General features: G+C 54.1%; 1 protein-coding gene across 1 annotated transcript in view; it reads left to right on the top strand.

The window, feature by feature from the left end:
• Positions 1 to 1,513, top strand: part of PRKCD (protein kinase C delta) — a 28,570-nt gene extending 27,057 nt beyond the window's left edge. Inside the window, exon 19 of the mRNA XM_021694936.1 lies at positions 798 to 1,513. Coding sequence (XP_021550611.1) covers positions 798 to 956 — 159 coding nt within the window. The 3' untranslated portion in view covers positions 957 to 1,513. The remainder of the gene's footprint in view (positions 1 to 797) is intronic.
• The last annotated feature ends 15,946 nt before the right edge of the window (positions 1,514 to 17,459 follow it).

Below are 17,459 nucleotides of genomic sequence, written 5' to 3'. Positions count from 1 at the left end.
ACAGTCTGATGGTACATATTTTAGGCTTTGCAGGCCAGACGGTCTCAATAAAGCAGCCATAGAAAATATGTCAATGAATGGGTATAGTTTTGTATGAATAAAACTTCACTTACGGACACTGGAATTTGGGTTTCATCTCATGTTTACATGTCATAAAATATTAATCTCCTTTTTGATTTTTTTCCCTAAGCACTAAAAGTGTGAAATCTGTTCTTACAGCTCTTGGGGCCTATAAAAACAGGTGGTGGGTGGGGTTTGCTCATGGGCTGTGGTTTGCTGGAGTCCCGTTCAGGATGATGCCACCTCTCCTTATCCAGGCCCAGGGCTCTTTGTTGGCTTCCTTCATCCCCTTGGGGGGATGATCCACTGTCCAGCTGGGCTCCTCTTAGGCTGTTAGGAGAGACTCCTTTTCTGTACTTGCCCTCTCTCTCTCTTTTTTTTTTTTTTTAATTCAAGTTAGTTAACATATAGCGTATTATTAGTTTTAGGGTAGAGTTTAGTGATTCATCAGTTGCGTATAACACCCAGTGCTCCTCACATCACGAGCCCTCCTTCATGCCCATCACCCAGTTACCCCATCCCCCCACCCACCTCCCCTCCAGCAACCTTCAGTTTGTTCCCTAGAGTTAAGAGTCTCTTACGGTTTGTCTCTCTTTCTGTTCTTAATAAGGCCAGCTCTGGCCTGGCCCAGCACCACAGGGATTTTGAGGTGTGTGGGAGGCAGTCTCGGGAACTCGGGGACCTTTGGAGGGCCGCCCTTTGGGTCCCGCTCATGTGCCACTTCCCTCTGCCCGCAGAAGTCCCCTGGAGACTACAGCAACTTCGACCAGGAGTTCCTGAACGAGAAGGCACGTCTCTCCTACACTGACAAGAACCTCATCGACTCCATGGACCAAACAGCATTCGCTGGCTTCTCCTTTGTGAACCCCAAATTTGAGAGATTCCTGGAAAAGTGAGGATTCCAGACATGCCCCCCAGCCCAGCCCAGCCGGGGAGCCTGGGTCAGCCAGCATGGCCTGCCCACACAGCCTGGACAGAGCAGGCTGGGCGGCGTCCCCCTTCATCGGCACCTGCCCGCCTCCCACAGTTAGCAACAGTGTGATTGTCTGGTTCCTGCTGCTGCCGCTGCCTGGCCCCCAAGAGGGGCCTCAGCTCCTGTCTGACTGGGCTCTTATGGTACTTCTGTGAACTGTGTGTGAATTTGCTTTTCCTCTGCCGTCAGAGGGAAATTGTAAATCCTGTGTTTCATTACTTGAATGTAGTTATCTATTGAAAAAATATATTATATATATATACACACACACATATATATATAATAGGCTGTATATATTGCTCAGTAGAGAAGAAACGTATGGGGGACTGGTGATGTGTTGATTTTTTAAAATATATATATATATATACACACATATACACATACACACATATATATATCGGAACAAAAAAACGAAAAAGGATCACAAACTGTTTGAACCGCCAGGTTCTTTTATCTGTGTGTCTAAATAAACACCGAATGGTACTGACCTGGCTCTCGGGACACGGCTGTCCCAGGAAGCTGCTCCCACCTCTGGCAGCCCTGTCCTGGAAGCTGAGCGAGCTGTTAGCGACAGACACAGACCCCTGGGTTTTCATGCAAATGTGTTTGTATTTATGGGTTTCCTGTGGCTCCTGGGCCCTGGGCCTGAAGAAGAAGGCTTTTCTGGGTGGCTGAAGGGATCCCTGAGTGTGTCTGTGGGGCGATGGATGGGAGGAGGTGGGCCCAGATGCAGACAATGTGTCAGGAGAGTGCGGGCAGAGAGGTGTGAGCAGAGGCTCGGAGGCTGGCCCAGACTGGGGAAGAGGACAGGGAAGAGGAAGGAAATAGAGCTCAGGCCTCAGGCCCATCTGGACTCAAAGCCCAGAGTAGCCAAAAGACGTGGGCATGTCAGTCGTCTTAAGCCTCAGCTTCCTCGTCTGTAAAATGGGGACAAGGCAAGGTGATGCTAGATGGAACTCCACTTCTCATTGTTATGTATTCCTGTCCCTGCCACAGAAGAGCCTGTGTTAGAGTTCTAGAGTCCTTGCTACCTGGGGAAGGGGAGGGGAGCAGGGAGGGAGAAGAGGATGAGAAAATGCTGAGTGGCTGTGTCGAGGCTGAGGGCCATGCTCCAGTGTGCCCGCGGTGCAGTGAGGACAGGGGCTCCAGGAGTCAGAGGTGGCGGCCCTGACCCCTGAGCCTGGGCAGCTCTCCCTTCCCACCACCTCAGGGTCTCCCACTCTCTGGCTCCCCCTCCCTCTGTTCCCCTGCTCTCCAGGGCCCAGCCCCTCTGGGCCAGCCCCTGGCCCTCCAGCCCTAGATGTGGGCCAAGTGCCCCAGCACCTGATTGGCTGGCCCTGACAGCCAGCAGCAGACTTCCAGCAAGTTCATTTTTCTGGGCTGAGGTACAAGTTTCCAAGGCTGGAGAGAGGTGGGACGAGGTGGGGCTGGTGCTGGCCAGGGGAGGGGGCTGTGGGGATGGGCGGGGCAAACTCCCTAGACAGGCTAAAGTCCCCCTCCCCTCTCCATTCACCAGCCATCCTCTTCAGGAAACGCTCTCGTTGAATCCCTGCTCTGCTCTACGGCAGGGAAAAGCCCGGAAGTGAGGCTTGGTCCCTTGGGCTCACAGTCAGGTGGGGGAGCCCGCAGGGCATGGGATGTGCTGGGGCACCCCTGTCCCCGACACAGGCGCCAAGAGCTCCCCTGGGGCTGTCCAGAGTGGGTTTAGAACAAAAATACGGTTGGTTGGTGTTTGAATTCCAAGGCTCTCCCCATTGTCCGTCAGCTCCAAGGCAGAGCCTTGCATCGAGAACCCCAGCTTCCTCCTGTGTGGAGAGGGGTAAGTGGAGGGCGGCAGGGAGAACATGGTGCCCAGAGTCAGGAGCCTGGAGTTTGAGTTTCCACTCTGCCATCCACAAGTTTTTTCATTGGGACTCAATCCCCTCATCTATAAAATGAGACAATCCTGCTGCTTGGAGGAGCTCCTGGTTCTGGGGATCCCCTTAAGGATGGATGTTGGTCCCCCACGGTGCCAGGCAAAGCCCAAGAAAGGGCAGGGGCTGGGCCTGTGAGGCCCACCTCAAGCAGCCGGGGGATGGCGACAGGGAAGCAGCCGCCGGGATGCCGCCCAGCTGCCTGGGAGGCTGGAGGCTGAGTGCCTCCGGGCCTGTTCTCAGAGCTGGGGAGGTGCCAGGCCTGACCCAACGGCCTCAGGAAATGCTTCTCGTGGCTGGGCCCCGAGCCACATTTTCCCTGGAATCTGGGGGTCCTCTAGAAGCAGGCAGGCTCCTCCCCTCCACCTACCAAGCAGGTGTGCAAACAGCAGAGCCTTCGGCCCCCACGGCCAGGGCCAGGTGGAGCGCTGTGCCCACTGCACGCCAGGCCCCGCCGTCAGAGCTGGGCAGGGTAACGCGGATGCAGGAGGGCTGGGCGGCAGGAGCATGGGCTCTGCTGTCAGATGGTTCTGGGTTCAAATCCCTAGTGTCCCTAGTTGGTGACCTCAGTGAGTGACAACCTCCCAGAGCTTCAGCTTCCTTTTCTGTCAAATGGGGATAACCGTGCCGCTGTGTGTGGGAGAGGATGAGGTTTGTAAGTGTACCCCATGGACACACAAATATGCTCCGTAATCAGCAGCCACTGTGACTCCATCCCCTCAACGGGATGGAACATGCTCAGGACGGAGGGCCTGCCAGCCGGGCTTCTCACTGGACTACGGGGGGGGGGGGGGGCCACTTGGCAGTTTGGATGAAAACCTACGAGGCACCCGTCCCCTGTCCCAGCCATTCCCCCTTCTTAGGCAGAGCGGTGCAGAGGACCTTCACCCACAGGCCCCAGGAGGCTGGCCCAGGATGCCCGCCATTGCATAGATTAATTGGGAAGTAAGCAGAAAGCCCAGCAGTAGGGGAGCTGACTGGATACCAGCAAGGCCGAGGGACTAAAACGAGCAAGTTAGAGAGAAAGGTTCAGAATGATTCCACCCTGTAGTTCCATGTGCCAGCTTAGGAAGGCACCCAGAGGTCCGGAAGCAAAGGCGGGGCTACAGAGAGGGGTGAATGAGTGAATGAGTGAATGAATGACCGCGCAAGTCCCTATAAGGCAGTGGCTCCCAAATCCGGTGTACTTCGCGTACCGATGGGACATGGCCACCATGCCAAGTTCCAAGCAGCAGGTCTCAGTGCTGGCGGCACGTTGGAAGCCCCATGCCTGGGCTGCCTCTGGTCTAATAAAACGGTGATCTCCGGAGGAGGACAGGGCATCAGTATTTTCAGAGCTCCCCGGAGGGTCCAAGCTGCATCGGGATCGAGAGCCAGGAACCTGCATTTTGCCCGGTCATCCAAGTGAAGTCAGGAAACGCTGCGCTGAACAGGCCACACCCTGGAAGGCAAAGTCACCAGCCTGTACCTCCCAGACCTCGGGTCCCAGAGGTTCCGGGAGAGAAGGCCCCGGACTGGCTGGGCTACAGCGCCCTCTGGCGGTCATCCGGCTGGCGGGCGCTGCTGCTGGCTCAGGCCTGGGAGGACCCGCTCTGCACCACATACTGTGTTGTGTTCTTAACCCACCTCTGGGGAAAAGTTAGTCCCTGGGGAAAAGTTCCAGCAAGCAGGTGTTGGAGGACCATTTTGCAGAGGCTCAGGGATGCGAAGGTTATACATCTAGATATCTACCCTGACCTTTAACAGGGTCCCGGGGCTAGTCCATATCTCCAATCCAGTCTCTGGCATTCATCCCAACATTTCGGTCACATTTCCTCAATTTATTCCTTATTAAGGTGTGCACAGCTGATATGAGCTGGGAGGTTTATCGCAGGTTTTAATAGCAGGAAATAAGGAGGTGTGTCGCATTTGCCAAGGTGGGAGGGGCTAGTGGGCTCCAGGACTTCCCTCTGAAGCTCTTGGTCAGCAGGCTGGGGGTTTGCCCCTCTGCAACCCACCATGCACCTGCCTCCTCCTTGGCCCCTCCAAGCTGGCTGGGACCTGGCTCCCTCCTGCACCCCGACGGTACCCAGCAGGTGACCTCAGGCTGCCCTGTGTGAGGCTAGAGGCTGGAAATCCAGTTTTGTTTCCTCTGAGTCCTGACTACCCTCCCAGGCACCTCCTTACTTCCTTGATGCTGGCGAAGGGGAGAGGCACGCAACTGAAAAACGGAACCTGGTAGCAAAGAAGGGGCAAAGGAAGACCCCCCAAAGGTGGGAGCCAGGCCTGAGTCAGTACGGCCCAGGTGAGGCCAGACCTGTGAGGTTTGGGGCACTGGGCTACTCCCTGGATCTCTCAGATGATCGAATCCAACCCTCGCCAGCTGTAGCCTCAATGATTTGAACCTTTGGAACTTTAATACCAGTCCCCAAATCAGGCACTTTCAGCGGCCTTAGAAGAACCCCCAGTTTCTTCTCTTTCCCTGCCGAGAAATACATACTCCGAAAGCCCTGCCGTTAGCCGCTCAGCCCACCTTAAGCAGCATGCAAAGCTCAAAGCCCTCCGGGGAAGGTATTTTCCTTACTCATCTTCTGAGAGGGGCAGGTTAGCTTTCTGTTGATTGCACCTGTGATGGTGGACGCAAGCACTGGGGGTGGGGTGGCGGTTTGGGCTCTGTTCCCAAATTCATGCATTCCCTCATAGAACAGGTGCCTACTCTGTGCCAGGAGCTCAACAGGCATCATTTGGAGCTGTCACTCAACAGGGCTGATCTAGCACCCACTGTGTGTGTCTCAAGAGCTCATGAAGGTGACACTCTGGGTCCAGCACTGCGCTTGACACTTTCCCTGCATCATCAAAGGCAATGAATCCTCACAACAGCCCCATGAGGAAATAACAGTCCGTTGTGAGGATTCACATCCACAAACTGAGGCTCTGAGAGGTTAAGGACAACTTGCCCAACGGCTCCGGGCTGAGGCTCTGCTGTGATGTTTTCCACAGACACAAGCATTCTCCCAGGCTGGCTCAGGAGCTATCAGGGAGAGCGCTCGGGTCCCTCGTCCCGGTCCTCAGCGGCCCCAGGAAGAGGGAAGGTGAGCCCAGTGACGGGCAGAGATAGTGGAGGGCAGCTAGGATGGGGCACAGGCAGGCTGCCTTGGAGCTGGAAGGACCCTCAGGGATCATGGATCGTCAGTGGGGGTCTCTATGGATTCACAATAGAACACTGAGGTAGAGAAGAAAAGGGGCTGGGCCAGGTCACACGGGGAGGCAGAGGCTGGGACAAAGGCAGACCCTCGGAACAGCCAGCTGTGTCCCCAAACCTCCCCCTCCTGTAGGACAGCAGCGTGGCTCCTCCTTTCTGCCCACTTCAGGCTCACCCTGAGCCTGGCACACAGCGGGCGGTCAGTAAACGCTGATGAATGAGCATGGCGCGTCCACTGAGCCCTCGCTAGACCCCCAGCACCATCCTGCACCTCCCTCTCTGCTCCCCTGGCCCTGCTCTGGTGTGGGGAGGGGCCCAGGGTGACGAGTAGGTACAAGCAGGGAAGGCTGCCAGTCCCGCCTTGTGGACTTAGCAGCGGCGGGTGACCAAAGTCCAGGGACCTCAGAAGACAATGTCCACCAGCTGGTGAGTGGCAGAGGCCCAAAGCCTCAGCTGAGGGCTGGGACCCTGTTCAAGAGCAAGGCAGCTGCGGCTGGCCAGAGTCCAGTACAAACCTGCCATCAATAATACTGGCCATTCCTCTCCAAGCAGCTTCCTGGGTTTTAAATCATGAATTCAGAAACAATTAAGTGAATTAGGCGCACTTTGCATCAATAACAAGTTAAAAATAACACACTTCACAAAAGGCTTGCATTGAATCGAAAACGGATTTTGTTAAGCTTAAATGTTCTCGAATGCTCTGTTTGGAAACAACGTATGTTTCAAAAAAAAAAAAAAAGATTGTCTTTACACCCTGGTTTAGGTTTGTCGATAGCTGGATATCCAATGCCCCTGTTTTGATCAGGCGAGCAGGTGACAGTGCTGATGACCAACTCATAGGATACAGGTGTGGGGCCCCAGCTGGGTCTACACCTGCCTGCCCATCCCCAGCTATTCCTCGGCCTCTCGGAGCCTCAGCGTTTCACCTGTAGCTTGTGCGTAACCTGCCCTCCACGGCTGTGAAGCTGCTGCATGGAAAACTCTTTGTGCAGCTTGGCACGCGGTGACTACTCAGGAAATCTAAGCCCATTGTTCTTACTCTGAGCTCGTGAACATTTTACTCCTTACGTGTTTGTCTCCTAACAATGCTCTGAGTACAAGGCATGGCTGGGCCCTGGCTAATAGTGTCCAGGAATCGTGTAGAAAGGGAGGGGACAGAGTCTCCCTGGGTTGGGAGCGAAGAGCTGCGGCCCACGAGTGAGGAGTGGGCTCCAGACCCGGCAGCAGGGTCCTCGCTCTGCTCCTGCCCTCGCTGTGAGCTCTGGGCCAGGAGCCAGCTCGACAGCAGGAAAATGAGCGTCTAAGAATGGTATGAATGGCGAGTGGGTCTCGTGTAGATTTAAATTATGAAAAAGAAAATTTGAATGTCAAATGCCACCATTCTTGGCTCAAGTTAAAGCCAAATGATATGAAAGGCAGTAATTATCACTGTCGTGAAATTCTGTGGGATGTTAAGGCTGCCGCAGAAAGAACAGCCAGCGCCTAGAGACTTCGCTGCCCTCTCTTATTGGGTCTTACAGCCCACACTAAAGTCTCCCCTCAGCCCTCATGCCCCTCCCCAGCTTGTTCCAGAGGCAGAGCTGGAGACCCTGCTTGGAGGTCCCCAAATGCATGTGCTGCGGGTGGCATCTGGGCTGCCGACGGGCTGGTTGCACTGATGTTTCTAGAATATCTACTAAGGTCAGATCCTGTGCTGGGGGCTTTCCTGTACATTTGTGGTCCTGATCTGAGATGAAGGCTGGACTCGATTCATTCTGTGAGCATTCAGTAACTGCTGACTGCATCTCGGGGCCTCTGCAGGGAGCAAGGAACAGGCCTCATGGTCTCTTGGGGGAGGCAGGTTTCGGAAGGAGACAATGACCGGGGCTTGGGGTGGGGCGCCCACTGGGCTGTGGGTACACAGAGGACATGCTGGCTCTTCCTGGGAGAGCAGCAGGGACCGGGAAAGGCCTTCTGGAGGAAGACAGAGACCTCTAATCTGGAGACCTATAGAACAAGTTGGTCCCCGCAACACCTACAGTCTGCTAATTGCTGAAATGCGAAGAAGCTGTGGGTCCTTGTTAGCGAGGCTGGGGGTGTACATTGGCCCGCCCCCCCCGGAAGGCAATTTGGCACTCTTTGGGAGTCCTGAAGACCCAGAGTTTTTGTGCTGGTGAAAGTCGTGGTGGTGACATTGAGAGTCACGGGGGCAAGAATGTGCATTGGCTCGTAGTCTACGGAACACTGAGTTGGACGTAGCCCGAATGTCCTCGCCAGGAGATGAGATCAGGAGCTGCAGGTGAATTCGGGCAGCAGCATACTGGCTCATCCACTTTCTCTGTGGGAGAAAGCCACCTGCGTCAATGCTGATACAATCTCAAACCCCTGTTGCGGGCAAAGCACAATGGGGAAGGACGAGTGTGCAGGGTGATGAAATCATGCAGCCCAAGCTCAGGCTGCACTTCTGTGTGAGGTACAAGTTCACAGAGCAGTGGTGGGAATGTTGGACCAGGACCCTGGCCACCACTGGAGGGTAAGGAAGGGCTGGAGGGTACCCGAAGGGCTGTAATGTTTTGCCTCTTAAAGCAAATGTTTTATGTATGTAAGGAAAACCTTTAGAGGTTCATAGAACTCAGTGGACGGTCTGTGGATGCTATTTTAATCTCTGTGCCTATCTTGACGTTCAAAACGTTTCATAACGTCTAAAGGTGTTTTCTAAAGATTATTTATTTGAGAGAGAGAGAGAGGGAGGAGGGGCAGAGGGAGAGAAGCATCCTCCCTGCTGAGCACGGGGCCTGCCCTGGGCTGATCTCAAGACCCTGAGATCTTGACCTGAGTGGAAGTCAAGAGTCAGACGCTCAACCAACTGAGCCACTGAGGCAGCCCTAGAGGTGTTTTTTAAAGAACAGCTAGGCGTTCTGTCTCTTGACCCGACTGCTGGTGAGCAGGTATCTCTTTAGAATGATTTGTTAACACTGTATATCTGTTCTATGTGCTTTTCTTGATGGAGGTGACATCTCAGTTTTTAAAAGTTAAAAAGAATGAGCAGGTGAGATGCTAGGTTCAGAGAAACAGTCCCAGGCAGAGGGATGGAAGAGAGCAGAGGCCTGGGAGCTGGGCAGAGCCCTGTATATGCAGGGCCCAGGGCTACTTGGTCTTCTGAGTGGCAGCCCTGCTCCCAGCCCCCGCCTACCTGTGGTGGGGCCCTCTGCTCCCCAGCTGCCAAAAGGGCCAGGCCTGATTCAGCCCCAAGCCTGCACGAGGCTGGCTGGAAGGTGAGCTCTCCGAGAGGGACACCCACTGGAGGTAAGGGGATGGCTTCGAGAAGTGGTTCAACCAGCATCTGCTGGGTGTGTGGCCTGCAGGTGGGGGTTACTGGGAGCCTGGCATTTCTTGGCGTGGGGGGTGGGGGGTGGCTGTGCTAATGGGGAAGGGCAGGCAGGAGAGGGCAGAGCGGCCCTGGGCGGAGGCGCAGAGGAGCACTCCGCATGGTTCCACTGGTGGCTGTCTTTAGGAGCTCGGTAGGTTTTCCCGGACTTTTGGAAGGTTGGGGGAGACCCAGCACGTGCAAGGGTGATTGCAAAATTGCATTACTCTGGAGGAAGCCAAAAACAAGCTTCAAGCGGCAAAGGTTGGGTTCTTAAACCTTTGGTGTTCTTTCTGCATCCGTGACGGGAAGTCAGAGCCTGGGCACGGGGCGGGGACAGCACAGGGGGCAGGTGCACCTGACTGATGTCAGCCGGATGTGCCGTGATTGATCTGACAAGTAATCCTATTAAGAAAATTCTCAGACCTAGAGATAAGTATAGAGGATTCTGCCCCATACCCCCCCCCTCAGACCTCCCTCCCTAGCCCACAGCCTCTTCCTTTTGTCTGTGTTCTTCTGGAGGGACCAGAACCTGCTTTCAGAGTGAGGAGCACTTCTCTGCGTCCCTGAACATAGTCTGGGGAGTTGTTTTTAAGCTTCATATGAACAGTATCTGTGTACCGAGGATCCTTCTGCCCCTGGATATCCCCTTGGCATGATTTCAAAGTTGATTTTTGCCAAGTGCATTTTTTCTTTCTGTGAGCGCTTTGAAATTCACATACCATACAATCCACCCACGTATGGTGTACAATTTAGTGGTTTTCAGTGTGTTCATGGAGTTGTGTGACCATCACCACAATCCATGTTAGAACCATTTCATCACCCCAAAAGATACCCCATATCCTTTAACCACTACCCCCAATTCTCCCATACCCCAACTCTAGACAGCTACTAATCTACTTTCTGACAATTGATTTGCCTATTCAGGACATTTAAAATAAATAGAATCATGCAATATATAATCTTCTGGTTAAAGCATTCCTTTTCGTGGTTGTATATTCCATCATACAAACTTACCACCATTCATTTATCCAAATAAATGATATGGAATCCTGCTTTCAGCCAAGATGGGGTAAAGGGGCTGGATTTACCTTTCTGCCTGAAAAAAACCTTAAAAAAACAAGATAAAATCAATGAAGCAACAGTTCTCAAGATGCTGGGCATCAAGCAATGAAGGTTAGTACTCCCTGGAGATGGGGAACAAAGGAGGTGAACCCTGTGATTGCTGTCGCTTTATTGCCCGCAGACAGTCTCCAGGCTGAGGATAGAGAGGGGGAACACAGGTGGGGCCCAAGGGGCTCCCCAAGTTGAGAAGAAGCAGCTGGAAGTTCAGGGAAGCCAAGGTGACTAGAATTCACAGTGTAGCCCACGGAAGATGAGAGAGAGAAGACTGCAGAGCTGCCGAGGATCTTCTCTGAGTACTCAGCTGAGTGCCCATAGCTACAGGCGTGTAGGGAAAAGACCCAAGGCCGGCGGAAAGAACCCTCTGCGTGGATTGGAGCTAACGATCCTCAGAACTCACACAGGTTAGGAATAGGGCCTGTTCCTAGAAGCCCAGAATGGAGAACCTCATGATTTGGGGTTTATTATATAGAGTACCCAGAAAGTACATCCTAGAACAAAGCCTGATAATTTTTATGGGAATTAAAAAAAATAACCAACTCAATCAGGTAAAATTCAGGGGCCCCTAGGTGGGCTCAGTCGGTTAAGCGTCTGGCTCTTGATTTTGGCTCATGTCATGATCTCAGGGTCATGAGATTGAGCCCCGGGTCAGGCTTTTCACTGGTCATGGAGCATGCTTAAGATTCTCTCTCTCTCCCACTCTCTAAAAAAAAAAAAACAAAGATGAACCAGAAGATTACACAGGATTTAAGGATTTCACAGTCCAGAACACATCGCCATGATAGAAAGTAATAAATATAATTCCCTTATGAAAGGAAGAAATATAGAGGGGGTGGGGGAGGAAGAGATTTCTCCTAGCCAGAGATCTAAGGAAGGCCATTTTCTAGGTAACCCTCAGAAGCATGAGAATTCAGATATATTTCATTAAGAAAGACTGCATCTGATTTGTCGTTTATTGACAACTTCTGATGAAAATATTAAATTTCTGGTGAAATATTAAAATTTTTCTTTCTCCTTCACTGCCCCGGCCCCCCTTCTGTTATTCTACTGTGTTTGAGGCAGAAGAGAGGACTGATAAGGGGTGGAGAAGCTGCAGAGTGGAGGAAGATCGCGTTCACCACCAGGATATGGAGATTAGCTATCTGGTGAGAGGGTGAGCGGCCCTGGAAATGATGATGGTGCTTCAGCTTTCTGTGCAGACTTCTCAGTGTGTGGGGGAGGCGAGCAGAAAGATGGAGGACTCTCTGGTGTGGGAGGTTCAGGACGCTGTGGAAAGTCTGATGACTCCAAATTGGATTTAATCTCAGACTTCCAGTGCTCTCTGCGTTTATTTATTTATTTATTTATTTTTAATTTTTTTTTTTAAAGATTTTATTTATTTATTTGACAGAGGGAGACACAGCGAGAGAGGGAACACAAGCAGGGGGAGTGGGAGAGGGAGAAGCAGGCTTCCCGCGGAGCAGGGAGCCCGATGTGGGGCTCGATCCCAGGACCTGGAATCATGACCTGAGCCCAAGGCAGACGCTTAACGACTGAGCCACCCAGGCGCCCCTCTCTGCGTTTATTTCATCTTGGTCTAGCTAACTCCTTTCAGAGATGTTTAGCCTGCGTTGTCTTTGTGAAGGAAAACCACACGGGGAACGGCTTGGGGCCTAGGCTCAATGTCTGTGGAGATCTCCCATCTGTTCACTAGCCAGCTTCCGGAAGCCTTGGGCCTGGAAGGTGAGGACTGGGGCTGGCTCCCCTTTGGATTCCTCTTTGCACAGAACCTGGGCAACGGAAAGCATTCAGTAAAACACTGGAGAAGGAAAGGAAGATGTTCTTCTTCCTGCACAAGTAAAACTGGAAGTCTTTTCAAGCATGATGACGTGAGCGTTCAAGGGCATGTCACTGCACCCCTCCGTGAGGCCTCTAGTCAAACTAGACGCTTACTGTTGCCCAGATAGGCTGTGCCCTCCTCTTGGAAGGCCCTTACCCACCCCCGGGTTACACACAGCTCACTCTGTCAGAATCCGGTTTGTCCCATAGATGCCGCCTCCTCCCAGAAGTCTCTTCTGATTACACCCCCCACCCCCACCAAGCTCTGGCTTCTTCCTCTTTGGTCCCTGTTCTCTTCCTGGGCCACACTGACTTGTGTTTTCCTCAGCCCTTAAGTGTTCAGGCACCCGCCCAGACGGGGGAGGGGTAGGAGGCAGAAGAGGAAGTGGGAGAGAACCAAGAGAAGCTAGGCTGGAGCTGGGGCTTGGCCAGCGCGGGGGAGATGGTTTCTTTCTTTTTTTTTTTTTTTAGATTTTATTTATTTGAGAGAGAGAATGAGAGAGAGGATGAGAGGGAAGAGGGTCAGAGGGAGAAGCAGACTCCCCGCTGAGCAGGGAGCCCGATGCGGGACTCGATCCAGGGACTCCAGGATCATGACCTGAGCCGAAGGCAGTCGCTTAACCAACTGAGCCACCCAGGCTCCCGCGATGGTTTCAAATGAGGCTGGAAGGGGGGCAGGAGGAGGCCATTCAGGGCCTCAGCCAGCATCTGGGCCTCATCCAGTGGGAGCCGTGGGAAGGGGGCCGTTGAACAAGAGAGTGCTTGTGCCAGGTTCTAGAAGGTTCCTTGGGCTGCCACACAGAGAATGAGCTGGGGGCATGGAAGGAGGTCAAGAGGCAGCTGGAGGCTGCTGACTGTCACCTGGGCAGGGAGAGGTAATGGAGGTCTGGACCAGGATGAGGCAGGAGGTGGCACGTTGGGGTCACTTAGGAAGTAAACTCAAGAGGACCTGGAGTTAGTGGGGGAGAGCCCTCTGCAGTCTCACGGGAAGGGGCGGGGGGAGCTGCCTGAAAGCTTCCTCTTTGTTCCAGCATGTCTGTTGCAGTTTCGGTGCTGTGTGACTGCCAGGAGGCGTTGCTGCAGCCCGGGGTCTCTGGTCCATGAGTCCATCCCTCCCTGGCCCTGCAGGTGGGGGCGCAGGTTGCTCCCCTCGCAACACAACCCGGACCTCTGCGGATGGCCAGACCGGCTAGCTGCTGAGCTGGTGTCCTTGAGATCAGCTAGCGTGAAATTCCAGGTGGGGTCCAAACTTTAGACAACCCCCCCCCCAACCCAACTCCTGCCATCATGGACCCTGGCTTGTCTCCAAATACTCTCTCGTGGGGATAAAGCTTCTCATCCAGTTCTGAGTTGGGTGGTGGTTCCGCCAGCCTTTTGAGCATGGAGCAGTAGCGGTAGAAGCCTCCTGAATTTAAGGCGTGGCGTATGGACTGGAAGTTTTTGTTAAAACTCTGGTCAGCTGCCCCCCACCCGCCACCCCTGCTGTGAAAAGATGTGACAAGCGTATTTATCGAATGCTCAGATCTGGAGTCGCCGACCAGAGCATACAGACGGGTCACGTATAACTCGTGTACCAATAAACTCCCTCTCGGTGCAGGGATGGAGACTCAGGCCGGAGCAGCTGGTACGCTGTGAACTTGGCCGATGTGGAGGCTGCTACGCAGGACCACGTCCCTCCTACACTCCTAGGTTGAAGCCCTAACCCCCCAGTGTGGCTGGATTTGGGGATGGAGCCTCCAAGAAGGTGAGTGAGGTTAAGTGAGGCTAGAAGCGTGGGACCCTGACCCCACAGGATTAGCGCCCTTAGAGAAGAGACCGCAGGGGCACGCTCACAGAGGGAAGCAGGCCACATCTACAGGCCACGATATTGCCCCTCACAGAAACCGGCTGGCATGTCCATCTGGGGCCTCCCAGCCTCCAGAACTGTGAGAACTTCGTTTCTGTTGTTTAAGCCCCAAGCCTGAGGCATCTTGTGGTGGCGGCCTGAGCTGACTGACACAGAGGGGCCTGGGCTCCCTGCCGCTGACACTGTCCCTCTCAGGTCCCAGAGGGGCTGGGAGCAGGACACCTCCTGGGTCAGGCCCAGGCCATAGGGCCAGTCGCAGGACGCTCAACCCTGAGGACAGCCCTGGAAAGCTCCCCCAGCCTTTCCTGCTGGACCCAAGGCTCACTCTTCTCACGACTGTGCCTGGCCTAGAGCGTGTCGGCAGGGACCCGCACATGCATGCCCTGTGCGCCCAGCCTGGGCCACAAACAGCCGCTGCCTCGGCCTCTTGGCAGCACCCAACTCAGGGGAAACTTTCTTCCTCTTGCCCTAGGGGCCGTGTCTGGGTGACCCCCTTTCTCTGGAGTGGACAGTGGGAGCAGGAGACCTGGCCTGGGGGGCCCCACTGAGCTGCCACTTGGGGGAGGGGAAGGAGCCTTAGGATTGTGCCTTCTTCCCACTTCCTGTGCTTAGTTATTTTCTGTGATCTGTACTTCCAATCCACAGATCCATAACCCCCAGATTCCCGAGGGTCAGTGATTTCTGGAATCCTGCCCAGGGCACTTGCCCAGTGTCCCCTTGATTATCTATTACCTCTCTCCGTTCCCAGAGGGGGACAGAGAGGGCACAGGGAGCCCCAGGCAGGCCATCCTCTGGGGGGGGGGGGGGGGGTGTAGCTGGAGCCTGCCTCTGAAATGCTTCAGTTATTAAAGTAATACCTTCCAAAACCCTGGAGCCTGGAGCCTGGGAAGCAGGAGAGGCTGTTTGAGGTCGTGGTTTTTCTTGTAATGGGACCTGAGTCCCTACCTACAACACGCCATCTGGTAGGGAATCTTCGGAGGGATCCGGGGGTACCGCTATGACCCCAGCTCTGCAGCAAGAGGTGTCTGTGTGATCTTAGGCCCAGGAAGCACAGGGTCTTCACTGGGGGGAAGGAGCACGCGGCCCCCCCAGCTGCCGTGATGCACCTCACAGCCCTGTCTTCCCATCCTCCTCACAGCAGAGAGGAGAAGGGAAAAGCTTCAGGCCCCATGAATGAGAAAGGCATGAACGCTGGCGAAAGCTGGGAAAGTCTGCAGTCACCTGAGACATTGTGAAAATGTCTATTTCCCGGTTTGGAAATGGGCTAGTTCTCTAAGATGCCACCATTGGGGGAAGCGGGGCGATGGGTCAGGAGACCGCTACACTTCCCTTGTAACTTCTTGTAAGTCTGTAATCCAGAAGAAAAAAAGATTTTTAAAAATGACAGATCCAGAGGATGGGATAAAATATTTGCAGACCATAAATCTAATAAGGGACTTGTATCCCAAAGATATATAGAGCTCCTACAATTTGCCAGTTTGGGCTACCATAACATAGGACCACAGACTGGCTGGTTTGAACAAACATTTCTTTCTCCTGGTTCTGGGAAGTCCAAGATGGGGCTGTTGGCAGATTTGGTATCTGGTGAGTGTCCTCCGTGTTGCATGTGGCTCTCTAGTTACATCTTCACATCACCTTTTCCTGACGAGTGCTTGCAGGAGGGTGATGTCAGCCCTTCCCCTTTTAAAAGGGCATTAATCCCGTCCTGAGAGCCCCACCCTCATGACCTTATTGAGTTGTAATTACCTCTAAAATTCCCCACCTCCAAATACCGTCACCCTGGGGATTATCAGAGTTTCAACATACACATTTTGAGGGGATACAAACAACCGAATAATAAAAAGAAAAATGACCCACAAATGTTGGCGGTGAAGATATAGACGAAGTGGGCCCCTCATGCGTTGCCAGCGGGAATGCAGAAGGGTGCAGCCACCAAACCGGTCCTCAAAAAGTTAAACAGAGGGTCACCGGCAATTCCACTCCTAAGTATATAGAATCTAGTTTATATATAAATCTACCGTTAGAGAAGTGAAAACCCCCCACCACAAATACTTACAGCAGCATTATTTATAACAGCCGGAGAGGGAAGCAACTCACGCGTCCACTAACTGATGGATGGAGCAATAAAATCTGGCCTCGCCGACGACAGAGTAGTAGTTGGCAATAAAAACAAACGGAGCACCGACACACGGGGGGACGCCGGCGCGCACGCCAACCGAGCAGAAGGCCACACGGCGTATTGTCGTGCTCACTGGCACATCCAGAACAGGCAGACGGATTAGCCACCGAGAGCCCACGACAGTGGCCGGGAATGGAGGAGGCCGGCGTGGAGCTGCCCGGTAAGGGCACGGAGTTTCTTTCGGGATGGACGTGTCCTGCAGTTCACCGTGGTGATGGCCGCGCGACTCCGTCGATGTGCTGAGAGCCCCCGCACGGTGCCTGGAGGTGGGCGGCTTCTAGCCCGAGGCCCCAGCTCTGCAGGCAGAGCCTGTGCTCCCCGAGTCCACGTCCATGGCTTCGGAGCCCAGCTCCCTGGCCCAGGGCCGACAGGGTTACTCCTGCGCCCCTTCCTGTGTCCTCGCGGCAGCCTTCCGAGGTGCCACCAGCCCCATTTCATAGATGAGGAAACTGAGGTTTGGGGAGATGAGCCCCGGGGGGAGCAGAACACTGGCAGGGCTTCGGCCAGGCTTTGTCACCCTTGGTCAGGCTCTGCGAGTTGCAGCCTCCTTCGAGGTTGGGGACTGTGGAAAGGACCCCCCACGCCCCCTCCAGCCGTGTCATGTGGTGACTGTGTGGTGTGAGGTAATGGGGTCCCCCGCCTCCGCCAGCTGGGTGGGGAGGGCCTTTCACTGGGACCAGGAGTGTGTCCTGCGGCAGGTGTGGGGCCGGCTGACCTCAGCCAGTACCGGGCAGCGTGGTACCAGGCGGTGCGGTACCAGGCATGGCCACCAGGTGGCGCATCCACTGCCGCTGTGCATTTCCTCATTCTATGGTTTTACTGTTCTTAGTTGGATTATACAAGAAGGGGTATTAGAATTGTGTCAGGACCCAGAGCTCTGGCTGTGAACTGTCCTCCTCTCTACCTCACTTTCCCATGCAAGAAGAGCGGGCTTGACAGCTACCCCCCAGCCCCACGTGGGTCTTGTGTGGCGCCTGGCACCCTTGGCCCGCCTGGCGCTTGCCTCGACCTCCCTGCCTAG

The sequence above is a fragment of the Neomonachus schauinslandi genome, chromosome 1 (assembly GCF_002201575.2).
Source record: "Neomonachus schauinslandi chromosome 1, ASM220157v2, whole genome shotgun sequence".
Lineage (NCBI taxonomy): Eukaryota > Metazoa > Chordata > Mammalia > Carnivora > Phocidae > Neomonachus > Neomonachus schauinslandi.
Note: the sequence above shows the minus strand (reverse complement) of the source record. Positions and strands in the feature narration are given on the sequence as shown.